Raw genomic sequence first — 17,856 nt, forward strand, 5'->3', positions numbered from 1 at the left:
GTGGTTTGAAGACGGCTTCTCCAAGGATTTTAATGTATAGCTTTTACAAGGTACTGAATGAGTCAGCTCTTAGCTGGTCTTCGGTGAAACAGCTGGAGCACATACCTTTGTTGGGGTGGGCTTGTGCACACACACTTTATTCAGGGAGGACAAGGGATATACATGAAACTTGAAGAGTGGAAAGGAATTTTCAGGGTGACTGTAAAATCATTGGCTAGAGTTTAAAGTACTGTGAATGTCTCATTTGTATGGAGAGGAAGTTGAACTTACAAGTTTGCCAAGAACTACTTGACCTTTCCCAAGTAGAGGAGGTGGGGGTCAGGCTCCCCAGGCTGGCAAAGGGAGTTCTCCAGACATTCTAGACTTTATACTAGGTCTTGTACAAGTGATATAAAGACAAGACCCTCAGAGAACTGCAAGCAGGGGAGGGGGCGTTACCTCCTGCCACACGTGTCTTCAAAGCTCTGTCATTAACAGAGTAAGTCTATTAGTGATCACATACTTTATAATATCAAATCATGACAAAGAAGTTTACGACAAAGTTAAAGTTAAAATCTTTATCCAAGTCAACATTCAAACAGTGTTCTTGAACATGTGCTACCTCGTGTGAGCACAGATCATCAGACCTGGCTGCCAAGGGCACTGCACTGCCCCTGTGAACAGTCTCCTCTCCCATCTGCTTAAAGAACAGCAGTTTAGGGTGTAGAGTCAGGAGCCAGTGCTAAGGAAGCTGTGTCCACAGATCCAGCTCGTCAAGATGCAAAGTTGTCTTCAGGACAGAAGTTCTCTCTGTTCTCTCTGTCCCATCAGCAGCAAAAATATTTGATTTCAAACAATGCAACTTATAGGCTTGCAGAGCAGAGAGAATACCTCCTTGCATAAATATTGGGAAAAGGATGGGCATCAACCTGTCAGCTCCGCCTTCAGCCAGACTTCATCTAAGTCCAGTTCCCTCAAAGAAGTCACCCCCTGGGAGAAAACTGCTCTTGACTACAGCCCTGGCTCACAGGAACTATGTCATCTGCATGGAGACCCAGCACATCAGACTTGGGCAGCAGGTGGGAGGCCTACTTGTTTCTCTTCCAGTGCTGTGCCATTGATTCCTGCATGAAGTTCTGGAATGCTGGCTCTTCTCGGCTTTCCTCTGTAACTGCAACAGAAAAGAGTGCTTCTCTTAAAACCTTCACGGTAGACAAGGAATCAGACACACACGCACAAAGAGAAACCACATTTTAAAATTAGTTTTCACTTTTTCAAGACAGGGACTTGCTATGAATCCCAGGCTGGGCTGGAACCCACAGTCCTCCTGCCTCAGTCTCTCCAGCGTTGAGGTTCTAGGCATGCATGCACCTCCACACCTGGCTGAAACTACTTTTAAGGAATTACATATTCACACCCTCACATAATGAAATGGCTTCCAGAGCATTGTCACTGAAGTGTGGAAAGACCCTGCCTGCTGTGTGGGGCTTTCGAAAGACAGGGTCCTGAAGTGTGTGAGGGAGAAACCAAGCTGAGCACAGGCAGACAAGCGATGGTGTGTACAGTGAGGGCGTGTGCATTCCTCCCTCTGCTCCGACTGTGGATGTGAGCAGACTCCTCAGATGGAAGCTAGAATGTGAGCGAAGACAAACCTTTTCTCCACTGCACCGCTTTGGGTCAGGCCACAGCAACAGGGTGAGATCAGAACACACAGCAAGGTCAGAACTCTTCACACAGAACCCTTTGCTGGTACCGTATGCTCTATGGCCTTCCCTTTCCCCGTCCCTGGCCATATGCTCCCTTCAACAGACACAATCTCCTGAGCAGACAGTGCAGCTGCTGTGTCCACCAGCTGCCTCTCACCTTGGTGGTCAATGTCATCGGTGTCACTGTCGGCTACCTCATCCTCCTCATCCAAGGTTCCTCGAGTCAGGATCAAGTCAGACGGGTCCAGCACAGGAGATGCGCTGTCTGGAGTTAAAACACTGATCAGCACACGTGTCTTCTGAACTGACCCTGAGTTATTATGCCGATCAGACGGCAGCGTGAGAGCGTGCTCGACCAACAGACGTGGAGAGTCTTCTAACTGTAACTCCACCTGTCATTCCTACAGGTGAGCATGAGCCCCCTTGAGGAAAACATGAGCAGCATGTCTCTGAAATCCCACAGTTTCACTGGCTCACAGACCAGAAGAAGCTATGCTTTTTCTAGAGAAAGATGAAACATAAGACAAATGAAGCTTCTAGGTGGAATACAGGTTCAAGGGAGGCCTGACAAAAGTACAGGGTGAAATGGCAGCAGAGAGCAGCCTTCAAGCAATGGAGGGAGGGTAACATTCCCTACTCACTGTCAGGACTAAGCCCCAAGAACGAGAGGAAAGTCTAAATCAAAAATTCCTCGCACGGGACTCAGTAGAAGTTAATCTCTGTGAGGACCTGAAACTACAGGAGGCTGGCGAGGTGGTGCACACCTTTAGTCCCAGCACTTGAGGCAGAGGGAGACAGTGAGTTCAAGGCCAGTTTGGCCCACAGACTGAGTTTCAGGACAGCCAGAGCTGTATAGGAAAACCCTGTCTGTCAGGAGGTAGGCGATCAGGGGCCTATGTTCCTACACAAAGATGGTGCCAGGATGTGCTAATAGTGAAGGCTTCCCACCACACCCGACTAGTTATCCAAATATACTTGGTGTCGTCTCCTCCCCTTCAACAGCTCATGTGGACACGGCAGCAGCAGATTGGACATCTGCCTTGTGAGGACCTCACTGGGTACACAGAAGATAGTGAGCTGTGTTGAGAACACAGAAACGCTCAAGTTCCCAGGTACCCAAGCAGGCTGCCCTTTGCTGATCTGACAGACATAAGTTGTTATAAGATGAAAAAAAAATGAATGTATACAATTTACTGCCACAATAAATACATAAATAAAATGAAACTTATAATATAGTTAAAAAGAAAGTCCATCTATGTGGTTTTTGGGTCCCACTACAACAAATTTCCTTATCGTTTTGTTTTGTTTTTTCAAGACAGGGTTTCTCTGTGTGGCCCTGGATGTCCTAGAACTCACTCTGTAGGCCAGCTGGCCTTGAACTCATAGATCCTCCTGCTTCTGTCCCCCGGGAGCTGGGATTGGAAGTGTGACCACAGTGTGGGTCTACCCTGCTTCTTATGGGCAGACCATCATCTTACCTCTCCAGGAGGCAGAGAATACGTATGCATTTTTAGATTTATTTACATTAGTTTTTGTGTACAAGTGTTTTGCCTACATGAATACTTATGAGCCACAAGCAAGCCTGCTGCCTGTGGAAGTGAAGAGAGACTGTTGGAACCTCTGGAACTGCAGTTTCAGATAGTCACAAAGAACCATGTGGGGGGCTGGGAATTAAGCTTGGGATCTCTGGAAGAGCAGCAAATACTCTGAGCTGCTGACCCATCTCTCCAGCCCCAGGAGAATATATTTTAATATATGTACATCCTAAGCACCCACAGAGGGTCAATGATAAAAATAACAGAATGAAGAAAAGAAAGGAGTAAGGGAGGAAAGAAGAGAAGAACAAAGTGTTAGTAAGGCAGCAGGACACAAAGACCAAGAGAAGAAACCACAGCACAAACCAATGCCAGTTACCAGAGTAAAACAACATATAGTAAAGATGAAATGCACTCAGTAATGTCATGAGAAATACACAAAGCATATACAAGATAACACCCAGAAAGACTCAAGACCTGCCTCACACAAATTCTTCTGCATCTAGAGATCAGAGATGTCAGCTCTTCTGGATTAATTCAGGAGCACAGTGTAACCTTGATACAAACACCAAAAAGCTTTCCAGGACACTAGGTGAGCAGCTGTGTATGTGAATGCAAGAATAGCCAGGGAGCGGACACAGCACAGGGCAAGCAGCCTGAGAGCACCACATAACTAAACGTGCAGGCAAGTAAGAAATCAGCAGAATACCCAGAACACCAGGGCCAGCTAGGCCACAGTGGGTAAGGGCAGTCTGCTCCGAAGGGACCATACTGTAGACAATGCTGTGCCCAGTTAATCTCATGCCGCACTGGGGATTTATAAAATTATATCAGTATTTTTAGAAAGAACATACAGATTCAAAATAAAAAACAAAGCACCATATCTGCATGAGTTTTAAGTAACTTAGGAAAAAGTAATGTATGCTATATGATATGTAAAGTCACATGTAACAGGAAGAGGCAGAAAAAGAAAACGTTAACATTCTGGGACTCTCAAAAGTTATAGCAGTTCTTTGTACTACAGACATAATTTTTCTGTACATGAGATGTGCACCATCCTCTGGTATTCTGTGCTCCAGGTCACACAGACACATGTAAAACACATTATGCACGTCTCCCCATCCTTTCTCTTGCTTGCTTACACACACGCTGCTGCTGAGTGGACCCACCCTCCGTTCCCTTCAAACACCAAGAGCACTTCTAATACCTTTGCCAGCCCCTGCATCCAGGGCGATGGAGCCCATATCCTTCCGCAGGCGCTCCAGCTGCTCCTTCTGCTGGTTACTCTGGGCACTTGCCTGTAGTTGGGGGTAGGGAGGATATGTCCTCAAGTTAAACAGCAGATCCTGGGGCTGATGAGGTGGCTCACTGGGTGCATGTTTGCGACCTGATGACCTAAATCCAATCTGTGGACTCCATGGGATAGGAGAGAACTGACTCTGGCAAGCTGCCCTTTGACCTCCACATGTACTTTCCCACCCCCACACAAATACATTTGTAGTCCTTTTTTTAAGGTAGGGTCTCATGCAGTATAGCTCCCCCCAAAACTCACTCTGTAACCATGAATGACCCTAGACTTAACAGGAATGACCACCATGCTTAGCTGGTGCTAAAGAACAAATCCGTGGTTTCGTGCATGCTAACCAAACACTCAACCAATCCCCAATCCCAAGACGCCAGCCAGCCTTTCAGGAGATTGGAAATGGTTAAAAACACTACAGGCTGACAAAGGATGGCAAACATGGAGACAAAGCAGTGTGGTATATGGGCCCAAGTGACAGCAGGTTTCCTGTCACATGGTAAATAAAGCCATTCAGAACTTATACCCCAACCGTGACCCAACCACCTTTAAGTAGAGCAGGAGAAGGCTTAAGACAAAGGACCCAGTACAGGCTCTGACAATAGCAATCTCATTTCAGTATTTTGGGTAAGAGTTATGAGACCACTCTGTTCTTCAAAATCCTACAAACTACCCTCTAAACTGACCTCGGAGAATGGGGGAGGTGGGGCATAAGGTCTTGGTATATATATTTCAGCAAAATTCTGAATTTTACAAATTTAGACACAAAGCCCGTGTGGTAGCTTGTGCCTGTAATCCCAGCACTCGGAAGGATAGGGCAAAGGAAAAAAGGACAAATGGTTAAAGACAAAGGGGGTGGGGCTGCTCGGAGGCCTGTCTGCACAGATACACAGAGTTACCAATTTAAACGAAAGAGTGTTTGAGTTGGGACATTCATACAGCTGCAGGCCCTCCTGAGCAAATGGTTCAGTTAGGAAATCCCTAGAGCACCAAAGACCTCAACTCAAAACCAAAGAGGTCCAAATAGGGCTAAGCACATAGCTCAGTGGGTAGAGCAGCACCAAAAAAAGCAAAACAAAAATACAGGAACTTAAAAGAAATACTGAAATTCCATTAGTCAGTTATATCTCAGCAAAGCTAGAAAAAAGTGAAAAGCACATGAAGGTAAATTTAAAACTTACACTGAAAACCTAAACAAAGCGTCCACTCCAAATGACTAAGATGGGTGTTTGGGGGAATTAGGGCTAATTAAGTTTAGGAGTTTTCGCCTTGGTTTTGGGGGGTAGTGTCTCATGTAGTCCAGGCTGGCCTCAAACTCACCATGTAACTGAGGCGGTCTTAAGTTCTTTCCCTCCCCACTACCAAGTGCTAATTACACCACCAGCATGTCAGCTGGTCCCAACTTCTCCAATCAAAACTCTCCTATCAGTCTCTGGTGACTGGCTAAGACTGCAGGCCTGTGCCATGAGCGGTTGAGGCAGACTTTCTGAGAGCTCTAACACACATAATCTCCCTCTTACCAATGATTTCTTCAGACGCTCGTATTCAGGACGATATTCCCTGGAAAAGTAAAAGTCTTCTAAGTTCCTCTCCTGAATAACCCACACCACCCATCCTGAACCCATCACTTCTGTTTTCTTAACAGGGACAACAGAAGACCTGACCTCACTGAAGTGCCCACCATCTCATGGCTGAGTGTACCCCTGTGGAATTCAACAACTCCTGGGGTGCTGGGACACACTGTGGGAAGGCTGTCTCTGTATATTCAATGCTGGCAGGATCTTGGTAATGTTACAACTCCTATGGCCCATCACTGGCCTCATATTTGTAAATAATCATTCCTCCTCACCTACATAATCAATCCAGAATTCTATCTGATTGGCTGTAATAAAGAGCTGATCGCCAAAGCTGTAGAAAAGGAGGGTGCAGCTTCTGGGCAGAGAGAGGGAGGCTAAGAGAGGAAACAGAGGTGGGAGATTGGGCAGGGACAGGGAGGTGACAGCTGAACCAGGCTGGAGCAGAGAGGTAGAGCTGGCCACATAGCAGGATGCAGCGCTAGGAGTGTGGTCGGAGGAGCTGGGAGACGGCCAGCAAAAGGCCAGAGCTGAGAGCTGTTAAAGGCCTGTGTCCTGCTGCATGGACGGCTGTGCTGCAGACTAAGGGGTGTGAGGATGCAGATGAGAAGACAGGCTCAGGAGGCCCACTGTGTATGGAATGATGGGCCTGAGCGACCACAGAATAAACTCCATCCCGGGCCTCAGAAACATCCACCAAACCCTTGATGGTTAGCCAACAGGAAAATAATGTTGCAAGCTATGAAGCCAAAGCAGCATGCTACCAAGCAGCCTATGAAGTCATGTTCCCGGGGTTACAGATGCCAACTCTACTTTCCTTAGGGGGACGGAATCCCACTGACAATGACAGCAGTTGTAGCTGGCACTTATGAAGTGTCTTTATGTGTCAGCAACTATGAGGACTTTGCACATACTTCCTTAAATAATACAGCTGTGCGGGTGCCATATCCACACCTCCCTGCTTCTGCAGGCGCTCTTACAGACACATAACCATGACACAGTTTCTGAACTATCCACAGGCCTTCTGTCCTACAATGACAGAACTGAGACGCCGCTACAAAGCTTGTGATATCTACCAAGTGGATCTTTACAGAAGAGGCTGGATGGCCCCCGCCTTGAAGCCTCTCAGTCCACTCAACACTTTGCACTCCTGTCTTTGTAAAGAAGGGAATGGGCACATGTCACTCCTGAGCGTGGTCTGCTCTAGCACACATGTAAGGCAAATACACTTTACACAGAGCATGTAAATGCGGACGAGAATGCTGGAGTGAAGAGCGTGTTGGCGGCCCCTCCCCCACCTCACCTCTCATACTCCTCCGCAGCGCTGGTGACCTGAGCACAGAGCTCATCGAAGCCGGTGCCCACCATGGCAGAGACACCCACCACCTGCCAAGAAGCAGCAACACAAGCATGCCATGTTGTTCAGATACTGAGCATTGCGCTTCTAGAACTTTGTCATTGAAAGTCATAGGACACATTTGGATACTTAAAGACAAACTGAACAAAACAGCCTACCTAGCCAGGGATTGATGAAAATATGTGAATGAAAAAAACGACAATTTAAAAGAAAGCTGAAGGCCGAGCAGCCCGAGGCACAGCCTGGCCTGTAGCAGCAGAGGCAGGCGGAGTTCTTGAGTTCAAGGACACCCTGGTCTGTGGAGGGAGTTTCAGGACAGCCAGGGCCACAGAAAAACCATCTCAAAAACCCAAAATCAAAACAACAAAACAAAAACCCAAAACCCCAAAACCAAAGAAAGAGAGAAAACAATTAGGAGCAGCCTGCAGCAGCGCAGTACTCTATACAGCCACCAGCCACCTGCCACTCTGTCCTCAACACCACTGCCCAGGCTCTCTCTGGGCCTCCCACACCCTCCTTCAGGGTAATCTTAGGGCTACGCGGTCCAAAACACTCATCTCCCCTTCTCCCCTCATGATCACCAGACCCAACGGCCCATCCCCCTTCTGCCACAGGCCACACCTTGTGTCACTTCCCCACAGACCCCTTAAATGCATCACAAACTCAAGACGAGAGGGCTCCTGTTGACCCTGTGAAGCTCCACACTCTGTCTTTTTCTGAAATGTTGGGGATCAAACCTGAGCCTCGGTAATTTGCTTGAGAAGTGCCCCCACCACACCCCAGCAGCATCCCAGCCATAGAACAATGGAATATGGAGGTCACTTCACAGAAAGGAAAGTGTTCCTTTCGATGCTGGTTCAAAGCCAGGTAAGGCCATGGTAAAACATCATCTAAAGCTGCTGCCACCGTAAGGAGGTAAGATTTACCCTGAGTGAACTGTAGAACTCATCTAACACCAGGCTCATGGAACGAGTCAGGTTACTGACATAGGTAGTCTCTTGGTTCAAGGCATCCTGGAAAGCCTCAAAATCCTGCATCCACTCCACCGCGAAGCTGTGGTCAATGATGTCGGTCTGTGCCAGAGAGAAGGCAGCTATCAGCAACCTGAATGAAGGTCATGAACTAAACCACAGCAAAAGCCACATCCTTAGTGCTAACAGCAATGAAGTCATCATCTACAGGTTTTCATTGTCTGACCCCATCTCCAGCTCCTCTTCAACCAACCATAAAGATGTCTATCTTCCTCTGAGCAGTATTTCCGGTAGACTGCTTGTTCCTCTACTGACACAGAATCCCTGATGCTGAGGAATGACTGACGGGTCTATTCACAATCACTGTGGGTACTAAATACCCACGCCATGTGGGCAGCCTCCACTTCCCTAACGTGCCTGTGACTTTCTGTAGGAAAATCCAATGTGTTGACAGCACCTGAAGTCACTCTTCACACCTTCCAGCAAAACCTAACGTCAGCCGAGGCTGATAAGGGCATGCTGAAATCCCCACAGACGACCCCACTCACTTTGTTCATGACCACAATGAAAGGCAGCTTGGTTTTGTACAAGATGCTGAAAAAAAAAATCAAACACAGAACCAGCATTATTAAAAGCATTTTAAGCCAGGCATAATGTCACAGGCTTGTACTTCCAGCACTGAGAAGGCAGAGGCAGGAAGTTCATGAAGTCAAGGCCAGTCTGGGCATACAGAGAGTACTTGTTTACAAAACCTTCAGATGGGATCCAGTCCCTGCCAAAGGGAAATGACCACCAACATCCAGCAGGAAACTGACCCTCCAAGACTGTACCAGGGGTTGATATTAATCCTTTTTAATATTAATAATTCTCTTTTATTTTTTATCCAAATGGTTACTCTGGTAGCCACTTTTATGTATATATAATAGCTCCTTTAATCCATACAAATGCCATGTAAATGTATATTATTTACATTTAAATCATTTTGCAGTCTACACTAGCAAAGAACTTAATAATATGCAGTCCATGCTAGTCCTTGAATTTATAGCAATTCTCCTGTCCCAAAAGTATTGTCCTACAGGTTGAAAACTTCCCACATTTACTGAGGTAGATGGACAAGAGAAAATTACATATACTTTAAGTACGCATTATGAATTGTCTTTAAAGCTGGTCTTCCCTTACCCTTTATTGATTTAGTGTCTGCAGTCCTGACGGCTGACCCAGGCCTTGAATGTGTGAGGAACGCCCTCTACTTGCGGAACTAGATCCCCAGTCCTCTGACATAGTGAACTATTTACACACTGCAAAATGACTACTCAGGATAATCAGGTGGAACAATGCTATCTTTCATGAAATTTCTATGTGGATTGGAACTTTTGTGTTCAATACAATGTTTATTCCCAGACCCATCACACCTTGGTGATGGCCCTTGTCCAATCCCCAAGTTAACTTCTGTCAGTTTCCATAACACTCCCCTTCAACGTCACTCTGAATGCAGTGGCCCATGAAGCATCCTTCCTCTCCCAATGCAGCACTTGGAATAAAATCATACATGTCTGGATTCTAAGATCTTTCTGCTATTATTGTTCCTAATGTTCTGGCAGGTCCTACTCCATAGTCCATACTGGCCTTGAATTTGCCCCTTCATCTCCTGACTTGATGTGAGCACAACACCATACCTAGCTTCGATAAAACTTTTTTCCTAGTGTCTCTTCATGTTACACTTTTTTGCCACTTATACAAAACCTAAGCACCATGAGAACTCTATTGTATCCAGACTTGGATCTCACTGAGCTGGGAGTAACTCCCTGACATGCAAGGAAGGAAGATGCTGAGAGAGAATGCCAATGGTACATGTCGCCCTTCATTAACCTTCCCTAACTCATGCCCATCAACTGAGCAGTAAATGTGAATGATCACAAACCCAGGGCATTATAACGAGGACTCGGATCCAACATGGCGTACAGTCACACAGAGTAAAGCTGGAGCAATGGCTCAGCGGTTAAGAGCACTGACTTCTTTCACAGGGAGCCCAGGCTCTGCTCCCAGCACATATGTGGTGGCTCACCACCACCTCTAACTTCAGTTCAAAGAGATCTGACTCTTCTAACCTCCACAAGCTCCTGTACACATGTGGTACACAGAGACTTATACAGGGTTACATGCACACAAATAAATAATGAATGTTTTTTTAAAATATTTTTAAAAGGTGGGGGAGGCTGGAGAGATGGCTCAGAGGTTAAGAGCACTGACTGCTCTTCCAGAGGTCCTGAGTTCAATTCCCGGCAACCACACGGTGGCTCACAACCATCTGTAATGAGGTCTGATGCCCTCTGGTGTGAATGAACACTGCTACAGTGTACTCACATACATAAAATTAATAATCACAGAGCCAGGCACTGGTGACGCATGCCTTTTCTCCCAGCACTCAGGAGACAGAGGCAGTCAGATCAAGGCCAGGAAGGTTTACAAAGAAAGTTCTAAAACAGCTAGGGCTACAAAGAAAAACTCTGTCTCAAAAAAACAAAAGAAAACAAAATAAATAAGTAAGAAATAAATCGGAGAAAGAGACCGCACACCTGACAACACCATACCCACCAATCATCAGTTACCTGCACGCATAAAGCATATTGGACATGAAGGTCACTGGGTTAGTGCTCCGTGACGTGTCCATGACATAGATGACCACTGTTGGAAATGAGGATGCCTAGAACAACACAGTAAAGGCTTACTCAAAGGGCTCATCACTTGCTCCTTTACTCTCTTCTTCCTTTCTTGGCAAGAACCACTGCTGACAGGGTGTACAGAACCCCCCTCTCCCTCATACTCAGCCCCAGGCATAAACAGAGGCTGAGACACGAACCCACTAGATGCCCTCATGAACAAGATCCACATCTCACCAGGGCCTCAGTGATGATTGTCCCCGAAGCTGACCAAGTAAATACTTCAATCTGTCCGGGTGTGTCAATTAAGACATATCTGGGTCAAGGAGATCATTAAAGGAATGTTAGACTTTGGCAATTCTAAAGATAGTCCATCACAGAGAAGGCTAAATGTCTGCTGATCCAAGACTGCAGTAACCTCTGCACACTGCCAAACAGTCCCACCACGCCTGAAAGCTGTATGTGCTAATGAGGAGAAACAGCACAGTGCTGTGGGAAATAATCAGAAAGGAAACTGACGGTTACAGAAACACCGCACTACTAAAAAGACATAGCAAAACCAGAAAGCAACTGTCTGACTTCTTTGGGACAGGGATGAGGAATGGAGGGAAAGAGGAAGAAATGGAGGAATGAGAGGATGGAAAGATATTGCCTATAGAATATTTCTGAACTGACAACAATATTCTAAAGTTGACTGTAGGTATAGTTACATAACCCTGTGCACAATTCTGTGGTTGGACTGGACACCAGTGATTCGTACGACTGGAAGACATGTAAATTGTATGTTGATAAAAGTATGTTTAGAAACAAGCAAACTTGGGGACATGGATGTATGTCAATATAGGAGACAGGCTGTGTATGGGCTTAGGATGTTGAATCCCCTGCATACAATCCCCAAGAAAATAAACCAATGAGAAAGGTAGCAAATAAATATACCTAGGCACTAGAATAGAAAGGGAAATTAAGGTGCCTATGTGAGTAGGGGGGAAGGTGTGAGATGAAATAATCCATGCACCAGTATGCGAATATAACACATTTTTTTAAAAAAACTTTACAGGATGTGATCTCAAAAAAAAAAAAAAAAAAAAAAAAAAAAGTTTTGTATAGATTGTCCTAAAGCTGTTTGTATTTTACTGTTAACTCCACTTCCCCAAGAAGGCCAGCCTAGACACTTGACTCCAACTGAACCTTCTCATTTTAATTAGTAAAATAAAGGAAAGCCAGTGACTGGGTGGGTGGAGGTAGGGAGAGAGGGCAGAGAGGTCAGAGAGGTCAGAGGAGGTCAGAGGACCCAGGAGGAAGGTCATGACAACACGGAGCTTCCCAAGGACCAGCTAGACCCAGGTGATATTGATTGGTATTAAAAAGCCATGAACATTAAGGATTTATAGGTCTAATATCTCATACAGAAGGGCAGTTTGTATCTTTGTCTATTTGATGCGATCTTTTTGTATAGAGGATTTGTGGATTGAGAGTTGAATATATAAACCTGTATGAAAAGCTACTGGGCCGTACAATTGTGTTTGTGGGATTCTGGGGTAAAGAAACACCTGGACAGAGGCGGAGAGCAGGCGGTAGTAAACCACCAAGGGAAGGGGGTTATGCGGAGTAAAATCTGGGTGGCGGCTCGGACCTAGAACGCACGGTTCCCTATCTGGGTCAGGCTTGAGGAATGAGACCTCCGGGCCAGTAAAGAGATAAAATTATTATAATATTTAATATTTACTGCAGCAGTTTTGTTATTTTTCTAATGAAAAAAATCTACCTCAATTATAGCCCCATCTTTGTAATGATACTTTGTGCACAGAAATAGGTAAAACGCCAACAGGGATTGTTACTGGGACTGAGAGTGACAGTTTCTTGTTTCAAACATTATGTGTTCTTTTTAAATAACGTTTTATTACGTTTATTTAGTGTACATGTGTAAGTACAGAGCCACAGCAAGCATGTGGAAGCCAGAGGTCAACTTGTAGGAGTTCTCTCAGACTCCGGTCATCGGGCTTGGTGGCAAGTGCCTTTACCTGCTGAGCCATCTCACTGACCCATGATTTGAATTTTTTATAATGAACATATCTCCTATTTATTTAAAATCATGTTCCCTTGGAAAAAGTAAACATATTAAAAGTTTAGTAATAATTAATAGTGAGAAATGACAGTAGGGCTAGATACACACACACAAATACAATATTCCTGTCTTCCCCCTCATGGCTTCCTCAAACAGTGAGCAAAAGTCTCTCTGAAAGTTTCTCCATGTCATGTGAAAAGGAGCGTGGGTGATAGAGGGGACACAATAATTGAGAACAATCCTCCACATTATATATCATCTCAATGATTTTCTTGTCCACCTTTATTTTAATTTCTAATGACTTTACCTCAGTTAACAGCTTCAGGGTTCAAAGACCTCGCAGTCCTCTCAAAAGTCTAGAATGTATTAATGACAGGCAATAGGTCAGTAGTCAACTGAAATCACCTACCTGAATGTGTTCTGGGCCTTCTCAATAAATTTCATCACCTAGAAAAAAAAGATATAAGATATATCCTTATAAGAGGATCTATTTAAAACACAACACGGGAAACCCCACCAGGATGGCCTGTATTATAGGCACCGTCACAAAGCACAACCGCTCACACTCCTAGATGCAAGGAAGCAGAGCCACAGTCGAAGCACTGCAACCTGCAGAGCCCAGAGCTGACCCGTTACTGTTACACTTGCCATGTCTGTTTGCTTACCTGGCTCTGTATTCCAGGTAAAAACCGTCCCACCAGGCTTTGATCAGAAGTTAATGTCTCAAGTGGCAGAATCAGATTACAATGATTATAAACCCCTCCCTTGGAAGTAAGTGTAATGGTTTGTATATGCTTGGCCCAGGAAGTGGTACTATTTGGAGGTGTGGCCTAGCTGGAGTAGGTGTGTCACTGTGGGTGTAGGCTTTAAGACCCTACTCCTAGCTGCCTAGAGGCCAGTCTTCTGCTTACAGCTTTCAGATGGAGAACTCTCAGCTCCTCCTGCACCATGCCTGCCTGGATGCTACCATGTTCCTGCCTTGATGATAATGGACTGAACCTCCGAACCTGTAAGCCAGCCCCAATTAAATGCTGTTCTTTATAGGACTTGCCGTGGTCATGGTGTCTGTTCATAGCAGTAAAACCCTAACTGAGACAGTAAGTGATCGAGAAACCTAAAGGATGACAAATACTTAAGAGAAAAAGTATCAGTATGTCACCATTCCTCGCTGTAGCTGATCACAGTACCCTGTGTCCTCTGGGCCCAGTTTAACACCGTAAGCTGTTAGGCCAGAGAAAGAACCAGGTCTTCTGGATTTTTGTTTTCTCTCGAACATAAAATGTGAAGTATCCCAGTCCATTCACAGGCTATTTCCTGGTCTACACAAAACGCCTGCTTATTTTTGTATTTTTTCATCTCTGCTGTTCTAGACCAATGTGACCAAGCTAGAGCACATGAAGAGTCAGAATTTTACAGTGCCGTGTCTGTAATACAAGCAATGCCATACCTGATCAAATCTGGTAGCAAAGAGGTTCAGCGAGGTCACTATACCACCATTTGGCCCAAGGCCATATCTGAACATTTGGTTACGGATTTAAATTGCAAGTATGAGATTATACAGTTGTCATCCATCCAACATACTATGCCATTGATATTCAATTAGTGGGTGCTGGCAACCCAGTCTCTGATAACCATACAACCCCAGTGTTTACTAGCAAGGTCCTCACTGCTAATCTTTTGTTTTAGGACTGGCCACACAAGATAAAAGACGAATGTGTGACCAAAAGTTAATGAATACTCACAAGTCAAACAGCGACAGGCTGCTGGAATCAGCAATTAAGATCATCTAGGTAGCCAGACACACCTTTAACCCCCGAATTCAGGAGGCAGAGGCAGGTGATCTCCTGAGTGTCGGGCGAGCCAGGGCTGTGTGTAACTCTTTACTCTGATTCTCACTAGGCAAGCAACCTTCCGAAGGTAACTTAAAGAGAGTCAGATATCATGCTCAAATCAATCCGTAAGATACAACTCAACAGATCTGAGTTCTCTGCTCTAAATTCCTGTGAGTAACTTTTACCAATGACTCTGACCCAAGGCAACATCACTTCACTGGACCCAAGCAGTCAACAGCTTGCCACCCACCTTCTCGGATCTTTAGTGACAACACAGTCCGAGTGATGTTAAGAAAATGGGAGGTATCGCTGAAATCTCTGATCTCTCCTACACTCATCTCATTCATCTTGCATCCTCTTAAGATGAAGACTCAAAACAAAGTGAGCTTTCTACTAGTAGTCACAACTAAACAGGCAAAGCCACTCCCCAAAGCAATGAAAGAGCAGTTGGCCATGAACCAGTCAACCCTGCAGCAGCCGAGGAAAAGGATACTGCTTCATGACTTCTTTATATTTCACTGTGTCTCGGATATCTGAGGGGGAAACAGAGAGAATGGTTTACTATGGTTTTTGAAGCATGATCTTATTTGTGGGGACTGGCTTTGTCCTCCTATCTCAGCCTCCTGAGTGCCGAGGCTGTAGAAGCACCACCTATCTTACCCAAATTTTCTTATACCTTCCTCCACACTTTCCTCCTCACTAACGATAACTGCCAACTCTCCTATGAAGAATGTTAAGCTCCTGGGCGTGGTGGTGAACACCTTTTATCAGAGGGCTCAGGAGGCAGAGAGGCAGGTAGATCTCTGTGAGTTCGAGATTGGCCTAATCTAGGGCGATTCCAGGACAGCCAGGACTACACAGAGAGACCCTGTCTCAAACAAACAAAAGGTTAGGCCATAGCTCTTAGTTATAAGATACTGTCTAGAACAAGATTACAAGTTTTAGACAATTTCAGTGGTAGCGGGCACATGCAGAGAAAAACAAACAAAAAACAAAAAAACTTCTTACTAGCCATTGAATGGTAATGAAGGCAATTCAGACATAGGAATAAGCCTGTCTACTAAGATCTACCACAACCTATCCACCAGGGGCTGAAGAGATGCTCAGTGGTTAAGAGCCCTTGTTTTTCTTGCAGAGAACCGAGGTTCAGATCCCAGCACCCACATGGCAGCTTGTAAGTATCTGTAGATCTAGTTCCAGGGGATCTGGCACCCTCTTCCGCCTTCTGCAGGAACCAGATACACCCATACTCATAAAATAAAAATAAATAAAAACAAACATACTCACCAGTTTGTAGATGAACATTACATTTTTATCCTCTTGTTTAAATAGAAAACTTGTTGCCCAATCTTTGCAAAATGATCAATTTTTGTTGTTGTTTGCTTGTTTTCAAGACAAGGTTGCTCTATGTAGCCCTGGCTGTCCTAGAACACTTCCCCCACCCCCTCTCTATGTAGACAGTGCTGCCTTGTAACTCAGAAATCTGCCTGTGTTTTCCTCCTGACTGAAGGGATTAAAGGCATGAGCCAGTTACTGTCTATGATTCTTAAACAAGATCCCCCATTTGTATATTTGGGAGATAAGACCCTTAACTGACTCTGAAATTTCAGTATTCTGCCTCAGGATCCCTAGGGTCATACCTTCATCTTTCTCATAGTCTCAATCAGAAAGCTCTCCTCAGAGCAATGCCTATTCCATAACACACCTGTAACTTTGGAAATGGAAAAAACCTTCCTACAGATCAGAATGAATTATAGCAGAACTCATAAACTCTGACAAAAGAAACTAAACACTGAGGATGGGAATAATGCATAAGAATAAGCAGGAGCAAATCCACAGAAAATAAGAGAGTTAGCTAAAGAAAGCACTCACCAATATTGGCTGGAAAAGGGACTTCGTGCACAGCTGGGTCCAGATTGATTACATATGGTGGACAGCCTTTCTTGTGTAGGTGTCCTGTGAGCCTCTGCAATAACAGGGAGCCAGGGTTGGAGTGTGATGAACAAAGCATAGGAAAGGGCCCAGAGAATGCCCATTCCTTTCCTCGCCATGCTTTAAAAAACTGTAACAATCTCCTTCTTTCCTCAGCGTGTTCAACACTGAACTCTACAAAAGCTCCAGTACCTGACCTCTACCCACCATCACTAACTTTGACCCTCCAAGGGTTTTCTTCCTCTGTCTCCTCTACTAAAACATTCACTCCGCAAAAGCAAGAACCCTGTCGATTTCATTGCCGCTGTATACTCCGAGCTTAGAACATGGTAGGTCGAATGAAGTGACTCTTCCACAACTCTTCGCGCAGAACCAGTGTTGGCATTATATCCTCCTACTCTTTAAGCCCGAGTCTTCAGAAAGCTGCCAATTCGCAGCAAGACAATTTCAGCTGTACCAGGCATACACCAAGGTTACCCAGGAACTGCCTCGAGTGACCCACGATAGGGTTCGAGGCTTCGGGAAGGAACTTAAGTCAGAGGCCAGTTCCAGAAAACCACGCACCCAGACCCTCCAATTCCCCAGACAACTTCCTCCCTTCCTCCCGGGTCGAAGGCGCCACTACCACTTCCACACAGTGCACGTCACCTGTACAAAGGTAGTTTTCCCGGATCCCGCCATTCCCAACACCAATAGACACACGGGGAGCTGAGGGGCCCCGGAAGCCTGGGGCTCGGCAGAAGCTGCGGGCGCCGCCATCTTTCCTCAGTCACGCCCACCGATCACTGATGGGTCTGCGGGCTGCGGACTCGCTGCATTCCGGGCTGCGATTGGTAGGAAAATCCGCCCTCTTGCGTATAGGGCTGTGATTGGTCGGACGGTCCGGCCTCTCTGAGTTTAGGGCTGCGATTGCCCAGAATATCTAAACCTCTCGACACTTCTGCT

At 45.5% G+C, this 17,856-nt stretch overlaps 1 protein-coding gene across 1 annotated transcript; it reads right to left on the minus strand.

The window, feature by feature from the left end:
* Nucleotides 1–542: 542 nt before the first annotated feature.
* Nucleotides 543–17,686, minus strand: GPN1 (GPN-loop GTPase 1). Its single transcript, XM_080917285.1, has 14 exons — nt 17,560–17,686; nt 16,852–16,945; nt 15,473–15,512; nt 14,595–14,661; nt 13,557–13,594; nt 11,320–11,398; nt 11,032–11,126; nt 8,971–9,016; nt 8,378–8,524; nt 7,398–7,480; nt 6,041–6,080; nt 4,428–4,518; nt 1,843–1,950; nt 543–1,150 (listed from the first exon to the last, which is right to left on the minus strand). The coding sequence occupies exons 1-14, from the start codon at nt 17,668–17,670 to the stop codon at nt 1,068–1,070; spliced, it is 1,122 nt and encodes a 373-aa protein (XP_080773411.1). The 5' UTR covers nt 17,671–17,686; the 3' UTR covers nt 543–1,067.
* Nucleotides 17,687–17,856: the final 170 nt, after the last annotated feature.

This window comes from Micromys minutus (genome assembly GCF_963924665.1).
Source record: "Micromys minutus genome assembly, chromosome: 1".
Classification (NCBI taxonomy): domain Eukaryota; kingdom Metazoa; phylum Chordata; class Mammalia; order Rodentia; family Muridae; genus Micromys; species Micromys minutus.